This window comes from Halichoerus grypus, chromosome 5 (assembly GCF_964656455.1).
Source record: "Halichoerus grypus chromosome 5, mHalGry1.hap1.1, whole genome shotgun sequence".
Lineage (NCBI taxonomy): Eukaryota > Metazoa > Chordata > Mammalia > Carnivora > Phocidae > Halichoerus > Halichoerus grypus.
The window spans coordinates 61207464-61221900 of NC_135716.1; the positions used below are offsets into that span (position 1 = coordinate 61207464).

The following is a 14437-nucleotide window of genomic DNA, read 5'->3' on the forward strand; positions in this document are numbered from 1 at the left end:
GCTTCTCTTGGACATCATTACGGCATTAAGCGTTAATGTTAGCCACCTGGTGAACAAAGTTGATTGAGAAAAGAACCTTATCAGCCTCTCCAGGAATTTCAGTCCTTCCTCGTTCTAGACGGCCCTCCTGGCTCAGGCAGTGACCTTACCCTTAGAGGCCAGGGCTTCTCCCAGCCCACTGTGCGGAAGGAACAAGAAACCCGATGAAACATTTTATCCAGGGTCCACAGGCAAATGGGTGATTTCTAGGACACTTCCTAGGTTGGTTTATTTAATTAAGAGCTAACGGTGCCTGGGAAAATCCCAGAGTCTGATTAAAAACTCCCATGATGCCCAAACTACTTCTTTTTTTTAATAAAGTAAGTTATAACTTCCTAGATGATAATCTAGAATAATAAAGTTGGCCCGTTTTTGTTTGCCTTCATCTTCTCTCAGGTATAGAAAGAGCCTTGGTGACTTCCCCTCGCAACCATCACCAAATGCTTTCCCCATTGGCCGTAAGAATTCTCTTGATGCCCTTTAGCACATAGGGTCTGACTTTTGTTCTCATCCCTTCTCTACCTGATACATTGACCCCAAAAAGCCGAGTCTTAAAGGAAATCTCCATTATGTCAAGTATACAGTAAGGCTCTTCAGAACAGATCTCTCTAAAAGGCATTTGTGATTTTTAGATCCTGGCTATACTGAATTTCAGCTATAGCTATAAAACTGTTCAGTATGAACACCCATGTTATTGAGCACCCACTAGATGCCAGGCAGTGAATAAGAAGACCTTTCTTGTAGCCAAGGGGCCAACAGTGCCGTGAAGGGGACAGATACGTAAACAAATCAAGCATTTCAAAGCCCTAGGTCAGTGAATGTAGACTGTTAGGGGAATGGGCACAGGGCATTGCAGAAACACAGGGGAAGGCCCTCGCTTGATTGTAATGAGCTTCTGGAACAGTGATGGGGTCTTAAAAGAGAACGGTTGGAAGGGCACCTGTGCAAACGGAAGTCTGAGAAAATGCTTGAAATCTTGAAACAGTACGATGTATTTGGGGAGATAAATAATAACAGTGGCTGGAGTGTAAGGTAGGAATATTGGGAGATGATGCTAGTAGCTATGCCAGTAAACAGAATAGTGATTTGGGAGCGAAAGTATTTACACTTCTTAGACCAAAGTCTTTTAAAGGATTTTAGAGACAACTCTTTCTGTCCTTTCCATGTTTTAACCTCTTTATCAGAAACTTTATTAAGTGCTCCTGTAATGTAATTTTGTTGGCCTTGCTTGAGTTAATGTATGTATTTGAAAGAAAACATTTGTCTAGTTTGGTCTTTGGAGAATGCCGCCTTTAGTATTCTGCCTAAGTGCTGAGGTTGCACACAGCACAGGTGTATTTAGATTGTGTAAAAGAAAGAGATTTTGGACAAATTGTCATATATTCACATAGCTTAACTACGAAAGACTATCCATGGCCTATTTTACCTAACAGTGCATTCCATGTTGATAGGTAATAGGTGAAGTGGGGACTGAATAGAATTACATATTGGTGATAGCAGATTAATGATGAAGAGAGTTCTTATGAACAAAAGTCTTTTCTAGCCAGTTAATACCTAGAGTCTATTCTGGTTACTGTCTTCTCTCTTGAAAAGCACAGTACATTAATTTTACAAGTAGGGCCTTTACATTTCAAACTTGTGGCATGATTGTCGGTTCTATTTAAGTAGTCGTGCCTGTACCATTGATGAAGACAAAACCAAGCATGTCGCCTTCTCTGAAGCAGAGCATGGATGGAGGGTGGGGGTGGGGGGTGGGGGACTGCTGGGTGGAGATAGCCTTGAGATTGGTTAATGTTGCTGTTTCTTCACACTGAAGAGAAACCATGATATGTTAACAAGAATCTCAATGTCAGAAAGAGGGAGGCAACTTGGGGCTGAGGTCCCTCCCACTACTAAAGAAAGTGCAGCTGCGCGGTTTTAATATGCACGGCAGGAGATTTCACCAGCTTGATGATATATAGTGCATTAATGTTGAAAAGATAAACACATTTGGAGAGCACAGGAAGGGCCTTGTGTTTTTATGTTAGCAGAATGCTTCCTAATGAATAAGAATGTGCTGCTGGCTTCACAGAGCCATATGGCAGCTTTTCTAATTTTAGTTGGTGCAGATGCATAATTCTCTGGTTTTACCTTCTAGAACCTTTGAGATGCTACATAACTTTTCCTGTAATATTTAATCTCTAGTGCTTGGCCAGAAATTGCCTGTCATTGTTTCAGTGACTTGGCCTCACATGTGTCTCGCTGCTGCTAGATTTGACAGTCACTTCACTGAAGTCATCCAGCTCCTGAACGCAAGAAAAGATGAAAATTGTGGATCTATTCCCACTAGAGTCTTAAAATTTGTTGTGGAGGTGATTAGACTTGTGTTTGACGTCAGTCTACTGAAAAATTGATAGTTTCTGGGTGAGTGATTTTACTCATTTTGAAGCAGTGGAATTAATTATAAAACCTGCATAAAGTATCAGGTTCCATTTTAGTCAAATATCTAATACTTTAAATAACACTGCTTCAGTAAAAGCAACTATCCTCATGCTTGACCCAACGTAAAAATAACTTTTAAACTCCTGTGTGGCTTCACATGTCAGAGGCATCTAAACCTGGGCAGCACTAAAATTTTTCTAAATTTGTGTAGTAAAGACCCTGTGAATTATTTTTTAGCTGACATATTTTTACAGAGGGAATAATTATACTTGTTTGAATTCTGAATTCTTAAAGATGGACTAATTTCCACAAGTTTTCCACAGTCTGTTCAGATGGTTAAAAAAAAGATGAAGAAGAGTATAAACCTCTTCCATAATGGCCGCATCACCCTGTCCTCCTAATGGGCAGACATTAAACAGCATTTCGGGTTCTAAGGCTTCATCAGTGGTGGTTGCCGCCGCTGCTGCTGGACTTAGAACAATTATGTGGCTGTCCCTTGAGCCAGGACCGCCATCCCTGTGAGGAGATAGCACTCTGCTCTGGTAATGGTTTCTGGAAAGAACCTTGGAATGTATATTCTCAGTTTAGTTGCCTAATAAACAAATAGACAAGAGTCCTAACGTTATAAGATTAAGCTACCAAAAATCAGTAAGTGATGTTTTAAAAGAACATGTAAAGATCTTTTTTAAAAAATACCACCCCGTGGGCGCCTGGGTGGCTCAGTCGTTAAGCGTCTGCCTTCGGCTCAGGTCATGATCCCAGGGTCCTGGGATCAAGCCCCGCATCGGGCTCCCTGCTCGGCAGGAAGCCTGCTTCTCCCTCTCCCACTCCCCCTGCTTGTGTTCCCTCTCTCGCTGTCTCTCTGTCAAATAAATAAATAAAATCTTTAAAAAAAAAAAAAAAATACCACCCCGTAATTTAAAAACAGCTAGTTTTTTTTAAGATAAATACATTTTTTTGCTAGGATCATAGCTTCTGTTTTGTTGCTGTTCTCACCAGAAACTTAAATTTTACTTTCAAATTTATGTCTGTAGATGCCAGTGATAAAGAGCAATTTAATCCAGTTGCTTCAAAAAATACCTGTATTTTAAAATCACTTACCTTTCTAGAGATCAAATGCTTCCCTATTCACTTTTCCTTTTGTTCTAAGAAACAATATGAACAATAATTGTAAAGAAAAGCATATGGAATATAATATTAATGATTTTCTCCCAGTTTGTGGTATGACTCATCTTAACACGGTCCCTGAAGAGATGGGGTTTTGTTCTTTGCTTTGAAACTGGAAATCTAATTAATTGGTATTGGATTTCTGGAGTGCAGGCAAATGGAGGAAGGAACCAGGCGGGATTGCTGTCGGAGCAGCTACCGGGAGAGAAGGGACACTCAGAGAAAGATTACAGAGGCATCCTTGGACAGTCTCTCATCAGGGTTTTGCATTTGGTTTTATGATATTTTTATCTTTGGGGGGGAGTGAGGAAGAAAGGGAGAGAGTTATTATTTTCATTGTTACTCTCTTAGGCCATATTCTTATCTAAAAAGAATAATTTTAGGGGTGCCTGGGTGGCTCAGTCGTTAAGCGTCTGCCTTTGGCTCAGGTCATGATCCCAGGGTCCTGGGATCGAGCCCCGCATCGGGCTCCCTGCGCCGCGGGAAGCCTGCTTCTCCCTCTCCCACTCCCCCTGCTTGTGTTCCTTCTCTCGCTTTGTCTCTCTCTGTCAAATAAATAAAATCTTAAAAAAATAATAAATAAATGAAAAGAATAACTTTAATGCTGAAAGTGCAGCAGAAAGAAATAGAAGTCAAGGCATGAAGGAGAAGTCTTTTTGTAGGCTCTGAAAATTAAATTTTATCATCTCTTTTTCCGATTTAAGAGTTCCATCTATAATAATGAGATTTTGTAAGGTTTTGGCCATATGAAACTCTGGGATGTCTTTCTACTCTTGAGTTTACTGAAGGATATTTTTGTAACAGAATATATTTTTATAGCTAATGGATGCAAAATATAGAAAAGTAAATATAATTTGTGACCGCTGAGAAAACTGCCTAATTTAAAAATATTAAATAGTGTGTTTTAGTATAGAAATGCTGTACTTACAGAGGTATAAATATATCTAAGGATTTAAGCTTATTTATATCTGGTCCTTAAAAATAGCATACTAATTACTGAAAGGCTCCATCAAGATACCAGTATATGTCCGGTTATCGTAATAATGTATCTCTCACTAGAGTCCTTTCCTTCCTCCTATTTAATTTCAAGGCTCAGCTGAATGTTGAACAGAAGTAGTAATTACCTCATGAAAAGGACCCAAAAACATAAATTCATGGCCAGTTTAATGTAGATTTCAATTACATTGAAATGAAAAGCCATACTTCTGAGTGTTTTCTATCATTTCATATTATTGATTTTATTCTCTTTAATATTGAGAAATGATGAAAGCACAAATTCAATACAGAATTGAATAGCAGATGACAAATTAATTGGAAATGCATATAATACAAACATTAGTGAGGACAGGCGTGAAAAGCCCCAGATTCTTTACCCTTTGTCTCTCTTTCATATTTACTCTATGAATAGTGAACATTTCCCATTCCCTTAATTACATGAATAGTGTTGTGTAAATATTACAACATTCTCTTGCAAATAATCGATAGACTCATTTAGAGTTTTCTTTCAAAGCACATGTTCCACTAATAGATCTTGTGAAATTTGTGTTGTTTTCATTTTTAGTCAGGGATTCCTAGAATTCCAGCTTAGACAAACTTTTTGCCAACGTTTCTTAGCTTAGCATTGGTTTTCAGAGGCCACGCTGACATTTTCTCGGGGCCAGATGCCACATGTCCATTCCCACTGGTTTCCTTCTTAGGCTCTTGCTTTTGCCATCCACTTGCTTATCCTACCGAGTCCAACTCAGTTACAACGTACGTGAAATATTTTCAGCTACATCCAATGATTTTTATCTCTTCTTTGAACTTAAAGTTAGTTCCTTGCAATTATCGCTAAATTGCTCCCATTTAGTTCGATTGTAATTGTTTTGCCCTCCCAGCTAGATTTAATCTCTCAGCTGACAAGGATTATTCACTCCACTTGCACCACATGCACAGCGAGACACAAGACACAGAGATGGAGAGACTGCTTGCTGAACAGATCCCATTGTTACTGGGTGATTTCCTCACGGTGGCCACTCACTGCCTGTGACTTCCTGTTAGCTGCTTTTCTCCTCTGAAAGATTGATCAATTGAATGTGATAAAGAGAAAAAAAAAGACATGGTTTACCATCACAAATCATTTTTCCAGATGATAATTATTTTTACCCAAACACATTTTGTTAGATCTAAATTATCTCCTCCTTTAAATTTTAGGCCCTTATCCTAAATTTCATCTGATCTGTAGATTTCTAGAATAAAATGCAGTGCAGTTATGATCCTCATTCTACATGTTTTCTGGTAAGAGTTCAAAATTCAGTGTCTGAGCATGTTGCTAGAATAGTTAGGACACCCCAGCCTGAAAGTTTATCATTGTTTAGGAACCTGCATGATTGGGTTTTCTTACATTGTTTTTTAAATTCCACAGAATATTAAAGGATGAATTTAGGAAAGTTTGGGTCTTGAGAATGATGATCAGATCCTCAAAACGCAAACATCTCACAAGGTATATTGATTGTCTTTACTAGGCTTGGAAACGGATTATCACAGATACCGTTATTTTGTCTTTATTTTGCCCTAAAAATGGCATTATCATAGGCCCCACAGAAAACAAGAATCTCTTACCGATGTGATAGCAGAGTCTCATATGTCAAATAGCCTGCTGTTCTCTAGCGGTCAGCAGTAGGTATGGAATTGCCCTTGCGATCAGTAGCTTGTGCTTCATGTCTCACTTTCCCCTAACATAAATCTGAATTAATCAATCCATTCTTTAAAACGAACAAAACCACCAGTTTCAACAGTGGAAGGGTAAGAGAACTGGGGACCTGAGAAAACATTAGATGCCCTCAAACTTACTGAGCAAGGCAAGGAAAGATGATTTGTTTTATTTCTTCAGGAAATCCTTTCCCCGTATTTCTGACCCTGCCTACCTGTCCCATTCCTCCCCCTGCACCCTGGAGGTCTGTTAGGACTAAAGCCGGGACTTTATTCCTTTTTCCACCCACTCCCACCTCCAGCTGCCTCCTCCATATCTGGGAATAGGTGCCCGAGGTGGATCTGGTCTGTTAGCCACCAAATACTTAGTGAAAACCTGCTCTGACATAGGGACCGTGCCCACTGAGGATATAGACACAGTGCGCCCTTCATGAAACTTACCTTTTGATGGCAGATCGAGTACTATTTCCTGGACTGTGATTCTCACTGCAGGAAGTGGGGAGGACAGCATACCTTCCTAGGAAGATGTATCAGAATGTCATACAAAGAAAGCCTTTTTAGTCTTCAGATTCTGATAGGTCCTCTCTGGGGAGGTTGTCTTCTCTTGTACGCCATTCCGATTTGAGGATCACTGGTGCTGTTGGAAGAGGTTGCTGATGGAAGCAACGAATAGTGAGGGGGCAGAGCAAAGGCTGCGATTTACGCTTTCTGCGGGCTGCCAGCACATTGCTCTCACACTGTCACAACACCGAAGGCAAAGAACGAATCGGAATGCCGTGAGACCACAGAAACATGTGATGTCTGTTTGACGCCTTTTACGATTTAGTAGTAATGAAACTCAGGATCCTTAGGCCTGAAGCCTGCTGGGACCTCCACAGTACCTGGCTGTTAAATCAGATGAAACAGCAGGTGATGGGGTCAGTCCTGTCCCTGGTGAGTAGGAAAGGGAGTGGAAACTGAGGAGAAACCTGTAGCCTTACAGAGTGAACCAGCAAAGGAAAAAAAACAAAAACAAAACAAAACTATATGCCCCAGTATGCATTTACTTGGGGTATATTTGGCAATGAAAAAGATTCTAGGAAAATGGGAATGGACGTGGAGGGGGAGGGAGGTCACATGCAGTAATCGTGTGGAAAGCCTGAGGTAGTTCCTGCCCCATTGAGGCTGAGGAACTAGGCTGAGACCAAGCCTGCAGATAGAGCCAAGGGGTAAGGGAAGGCAGCAAGAAAAAAACAAAATGAAGACTGACAGATCCTTCCAATATTTACTGTGTTGTAAAGGCTACCAGATAAGTCATCTCTCTCTCTCCCCCTTTCTCTTTTAAAGATTTATTTATTTATTTTAGGGGTGGGGAGGGGCAAAGGGAGAGAGAAAATCTCAAGCAGACCATGCGTTGAGCGAGCAGCCCAACGTGGGCCTCCGTCTCCTGACCCTGAGATCACGGCCTGAGCTGAAATCAAGAGTCCGACACCCAACCGACTGAGCCACCCAGTCTAAGCCCCAAGTCTTATCTCTCTTAATAGGTGGTCACAATTATTTAGATCTAAGGAGGTGAGCCAGGAATATAGTAATTGAAAAAGCAGATACAGTCTGCTTATGATAAGCTCTGCAAAGAAGTTACTACATTTGGAACTCTACTACATGAGGAAGAACTAACACACACAGATGTGCTAGTAGTAAGTTACATTTGTAAACTACTTTATAGTTTTTAGAGTGTGTTTTACCTATCATCCAGTTTACTCCTGTCACAGTCCATGATGTACAGAAGGCAGGTACTATAAGGCCTTAAAAAGTTGGAATGAGGGCGCCTGGGTGGCTCAGTTGTTAAGTGTCTGCCTTCAGCTCGGGTCATGATCCCAGGGTCCTGGGATCAAGTCCTGCATCGGGCTCCTTGCTCCGCAGGAAGCCTGCTTCTCCCTCTCCCACTCCCCCTGCTTGTGTTCCCTCTCTCGCTGTGTCTCTCTCTGTCAAATAAATAAATAAATTCTTTTTAAAAAAAAAAAAAATGTTGGAATGACTTCTCTGGCTCATACTTCTAAGTGGCTGAACTTAGACTTGCACTCACACAGGTCATCTTCCCTTTTCCACTGAATATAATGTGGAAGTGCTCCATCCTGGCAGTGGCAAGATTTGGAGTACCTGCATAATTCCTAATTATGTTCTAGGTTCTCAGGTACAAATTAAGTTTTCCAGATTTTCAGAATACTCTGTAAAATCTTTTTTACCAAAAAAACAAAAAAAAAGCAGCAGCACCAAAATTTACCAAGGTCATGAAAGCAGGTTGATCCTGAGTATGAAATTGATTTACAGTTTTCTTTATTTGCATTTAATTACAATACTAACATGCAGTGTAAACAAGGATATAATTTATTCAGGTATAAATAATTGGCACATTGTTTTTGTGTTGTTTTCTCGCAAGTTGACGATATGTATCTGTTACGCCTTAAACGGTTTTTTTGGTGTTCTTAAAATAACGAGTTTGCATATATATATATATCGATAACTGCGCATCTGTTTGTTCTCTGAGAATTATCCATGATGGAGCATTGTCCCAGGCCCTCTCGGCTTGAACGCTGCCTCACGTTGTAATGCAGGGGCATGTATTGTGCATCTCTGTTTTAGATCAAAGGGCAGCCACTGAGCTCCTCTTGGTGCCTGAGAGGGGGCTTCTTCTCTCTGCCGTAAATCGGTAAGCACCTTCTACAATATAGAGACCCCATCTTTCTGGCTGCTTATATGTGAGTGTGACGAGAGGTGGAGCAGTGCAGGAGTCCAAAAGGCAGTTGTTAGAGCGTGTCACGCAGGGGCAGCCTAGCCGTAGCAGGTTGGGACCTCCTTCTTAGTCCTTCTGCAAATACATGCAAATGTATCTCTGATTAAGCTACTGAATTCTGAACAACAGACCTTTCTTTATCCTGGTTTGCGGAGTCCCCGGAGTAGAGACTAATTGTGCCATAGCGTGTAGCAGTTTTGTAGTCTAGAAAAAAAATGCTTGTTGGGGACTAGCACGAAACCACTAAACTCATTTCATCACCTGCCTGAGAGGGGCTCTGAGCACAGGTTCTGGAGGTGAAAAGGTACTGTTCTGTTCCTGCTTCCAGCAGCATCTCCCGTTCAGCGGCGGTGGGGATGGACTCCAACTCCTTCAGCGCCCCGGCTGGTTCCACTAGAGATTTTAAAGATCATTACGATGACAATGTTTCTGTGTCATTCTGCCCTTGAAAAAGCACTGCCATTTAATTCACACTTCCGTTTGTTGCAGAGAAAGCAGCAGCTGCCAACGTAGATGAAGTGCAGAAGTCAGACGTGTCGTCGACCGGGCAGGGCGTCATCGACAAGGATGCGCTGGGGCCTATGATGCTTGAGGTAGCCTACCCTCGTTCTGGTTCTCTGCCCTACCCTCTTGTCGGTCTTCATATTATTACGTTTAATTTTCAGGTGAATATAATTTCAGGACAGTCTACACTTAATTTTCACTCGTCGTGCTGGAAGTACCGCTGACCTCTGGAGCTTACTAGTATGTATTCATCTAGCTCCCGATTTCAGCCTACGTACATTTCCCAGTAATAAGAGAGAATTACATGAACTAGATTACAATATAAATTGACAGAGTGAGCATTCATTTTGGAAAACCATGTTCACAAGTCCTATTAAATTCTGCAATATAATTTTCATCTGAGATGTTCCCCCAATTTTTAGATTTTATATATGCCATATACAGATGTCCGTATACGCAGGTTACAGTTTGAGGACCAAATGCAGGTTTGTGCTTTTTATTTATGCTGCTTCAAACTAGTTTATCTCATAAAGATGAAAACTGAAATAATAGGCAGAGCTGTTAGGATGAGCATCACAAATGTAGTGGTTGGTCTTAACTCCCTGTTCTTTATTAACTTTCGGAAGTTTTATGACCAGACTACCGTCTAGAATTCGTAAAGTCTAGCTTTCCTGTTTGATTAACAAGTGCTTCGCTGTACCTATTCCAAAATTAAAATTCAAGATGTAGGCTATGGGAAGATGAGGGAAAAAATGTCGGTGAATATATAACAAGAAGCAGAGGAGCCCTGAGACATAAATTATGTCAGATCTCAGGATAATTTACTCTGCCGATGATATGATGAGATTGAAAAGTACCACGTGGCCGGAAGCTGGGCGGCGTCGCCATGTAGAATCATTTAACTTGTGGCAATAGCTGCACCTAGATGAGAAAGTAGGATTTTTAAAGCAAAGATCACCAATAATTGCCCTTTTTCTTCAGTTGGTGCATGTGATGATTTTTATTTTTAGAAAATCTCATTCTGTGAAAATGTATCATACACTTGGAAGGTGGTGGTGGGGGGAACACAGGAAAAATTAAAAATCATCTGACCCAGTCTTTGTATTTAGAAATGACAAAATTCTTGGAGCTGGACCTGCTAGCCAAAAAACTTTAAATGACCCCGTGTTGTCCCTTGCTTATTTCTCTTGAGTCACTAGCTTGACAGTATCCAAGTACAATTTTCAGGGAAAAAGCAAAACACACTTAACCTGATTTTCCAGAGTCAACAGGAAACCCAGAGTGCTGCTTCCTGCTTGGTTCTTAGAAGCAGATAAGAAAACTCTAACAAGGTGGACTATTTAGAATTAGATGAAAGTAGATAGGTTTCTGTGAAAAAACTTTTAATTATAAACAAAACTGATTTGAAAATTATGGTAATCTAACTTATTAGATTATTAGGAAATTCCCAGGTATCTGCATTGATTCCCTATATGGGGGAAGATTACAGTAGGGTGGGAACTCCTGAAAAGATTTTTGAGGCTTCTAAAAGGAAATGTTGGGAGTAACCACAAGACTATGAATTCAGGCCCTCTTTAGAGCAAGTTCATTGATTATGGAAATCAGACTGCTGGGTATCAGTGGGCCTTCTCTCATAAAATCAGACCAACATTTTTACTGTTTAAAAATAGCCTTCTGAGAATTCAGTGTATTCAGACTTGAGCAAGTACTTGTGTGGCAGGGCTTCAGTGCCGCATATGTTAGAGAGCTAATGCTCGAATCTAGTGACTTAAGGTTTGAAGTCTTTATCCCTGTTTACATGGAACAGTTTAAACAGGGAAAACTTGTTCTCGTTGAGCTGTTCCTAGGCATAGATGCACACTCATGCTTACATCATAGCATAGTGGTTGCTAGGCAACAAAACCAAATGTCAGCTTTTTTCATCAGAGCATATCATAGTGTGCTTTAAAAAAACACGGTCTTATAAGATGAAACACTTTCATCTTTCAGTCATACTGGGCTACAAATCAGTCTTTTTATCATGGTAGAAAGCAGTGGGAAGTTCTTTGCATTTTCAAAAGGGAGCTATAGGTGATATAATTATGAAAATCCCTGTGAATGTGTATCTGAAGCAGTTAGTTTAAAAGGACACGTGGCATGTAACTAATCAACTGACTGACTTCCTTTCCCCCTTCACAGACCTACACCCGCATGCACTTACTTACACGAGGTTTTCAAGGGTTGATGCCAACCTGTTATGGAAGGCCATTTACATACAGTCTTGCTTTGCCCTGCATATTGTTTATACCATTGGTAAAACCTGACAGAATATTTAAGAAAAACTTAAAATTGAATGGTGTTATTTTTTTTTTTTTAAGAGCTTTTCACTGGTGCCTTATGGTCATTTCTAATTTGAGAGAGCACTTAGTTTTGTGATGAAAATAGAACTAAAGATGGAATATATTCAAAGAAAGCTCACAAAATAGCCTGTTAAATAATAACTTAAGGAAAAAGCAAACTAGGATAAAAGTAAACACTTTATGCCCCATCCATACACATTGTTATACCAATATGTACATGGAACATTCATGTTAAAAATAGTAGTAAATACATAGCATGGGGAAACTGTGACACAAACTGGGTAGACCAGGTGGCCCTGTTTCGAGATATGCCTGATCAATATCAGGCTTCTTCTAGTCTTGATCACTCACCTCATCTATAAAACAGGACTCTGACAAGCACAGATCAAAAAGGGAAAGGAGGAGTCACTAAGAGAAACTCCCTGAACTCTCAACTTTTATATCACCAAGGTGAACATGATAGGAAAAGACTGGGGTAAATACTGAAGTAGAACACTCTGCTGCAGAGTAATCGCAAGCATGAGCTTTTGAGTGCACCTGGGTTCAAATTCCAGCTCTGCCGCGGACTGAGTTGCAAAAGCTTTTGCAAATCACTTCACCTTTTAGAGCCTCAATTTCTTCCTCCTCTGTTAATTGGAGAAGGTAAAACATTCCTTCCAGAGTTGTAAATACTCAGATGACACAATGTGTTTAGGCACAGTAAACATGCTCAGTAGTTATTCTCATTATCTTTATTTCCTGAAATGATCCTGGAGTCTTTCTGTCCTTCCCTGATCTAGACTGGAATGACAACAAGGAGGAGTGAGGCCAAGCCACATTGCAGGAAAATGCTAATGTTATCTAGGTGGTTAAGGACCTGCAGCTCCATGACCTGGAGAACAAGTAATAGAGAAGGGCACAATTAGTTAACTTTCCAGTTCTCACTGTCAAAAACTAAAACCTCAAGTCCCCTTCCAGTCTTCAGACTCTACTGGTCATGTCTCAGCGTGCGGTCTCCATTGCCATTATCAGAGAGACACTTCCTTCCCAGACTCTTTTCCCAAACAATAAAGGATTGACGTTTGAGAACATCTGCAGTTCTTTTCATTTAAACCCTGGCAGCTTTAAAGGTGGCAAAGTTTGGGGGGTTTTTTAATCCTTAAACTGAAGGAAAATTATCGATGACCCTTTCCTCCCATTGTATTACATGAGAAACTATAGAACATAATTACTTTGTACTGGGTTGGTAACATAAACGTTGTTCTTGGCCAGGTAGAGTCCATCAATATAATTTGGAAAATACAGATAAATACCTGCACTTACGTGGCAGTAATTATCTCCTGATAAAATAACAGTTAGTATTTGTCATTTAGTTTGCGACAAGAAACCCTGATCTAGGCTCTCTCCCACTTACTAAGATGGAGTCATTTCATCACAAGAAAATGTGCTAGTTTTTCCCCAAAACTAGGAGAGGGGTTGAGAGAGACAGAAATCTCTTTTCTCTCCACGTGTGAATTACACCTTTCCCTTAAAGGGATCATCCCTTCTTAACAACTGCATATGATTTTCTGTTGTGTCCTTTCTAACACAATTTGTGCCTTTTCCCTTAGGCCCTTGATGGGTTCTTCTTTGTAGTGAACCTGGAAGGCAACGTTGTATTTGTTTCAGAGAATGTGACACAGTACCTAAGGTATAACCAAGAAGAGCTGATGAACAAAAGTGTATATAGCATCCTGCATGTTGGGGACCACACTGAATTTGTCAAAAACCTGCTGCCAAAGTCTATAGGTAAATGATTATCTGCTGGGGTCTCCCTCCTCCCCCATGCACACATTGTCTTGGTTGGAGGGGGTCACATAGAACTGGGTGTTACGGCAACTGGGGATAAGAGGAACTGGGTAGTTTTTTAGAGAGGCTTACATTAAATATTTAAGCTTGAAAGTCATGGAGAAGAGGACATCTGCAGATAGGGATCTTAAATGAATGATTGTTTTGATCCTGTATTTAAAGTACATGAAAATTATTCAGATGGAAAGGACTCCTATGGCCACTGTTTTCGTGGGGTTTGTTTCGGTGTTTTTTAAGAGGTTGCCACACTGCCTCCCTTCCAGTGCCAGCCGCCTCCAATTTGTGCTTTTCGGCCATGGCTCTAAGAAGTAGAAGGTCGTGAGAAGTTTGAGGTTTGACTTCAGAAAAACAAAATTTTGCATGCTACTCACGAAGAGAGTATGTATGTGGGTGCCTACAGCCTGCTGAAGATCCGACGTTAAGGAACGAGGGGCATATAGAGGGTCGGATGCTACCAGCCCAGCAGCTCTGAATGGGCTCTTTGGTTTCCCAGACGCTTCGGTGGCTCTTCCCGCGTACCCACTCTCGCTGTCCCGCCCGCTTTGCTGACTTCCTCTCACTTTGAAGATGCTGTCCAAAAGTGTCCGGGAGTATCGAGGGCCGCATTTTAAAGTGGGTGGCTCACAGTGTGGGCCCACCTTACCTGCTGCTCCAGAGTATGAACGTTCCCACTTAC

At 40.8% G+C, this 14437-nt stretch overlaps 1 protein-coding gene across 3 annotated transcripts in view; it reads left to right on the forward strand.

Annotated features, from left to right (window-relative positions):
* The window catches only part of NCOA2 (nuclear receptor coactivator 2), a 288649-nt gene that overhangs the window by 214469 nt on the left and 59743 nt on the right, over positions 1-14437 (forward strand). For 2 of the 3 annotated variants that reach the window (XM_036109392.2, XM_036109399.2), the window contains exons 5-6: positions 9581-9684; positions 13524-13701. In XM_036109392.2, the coding sequence (XP_035965285.1) occupies positions 9581-9684; positions 13524-13701 (282 nt within the window). Of the gene's footprint in view, positions 1-9580; positions 9685-13523; positions 13702-14437 lie in introns of those variants that run through there. The other variant, XM_036109401.2, reaches the window with a different exon arrangement.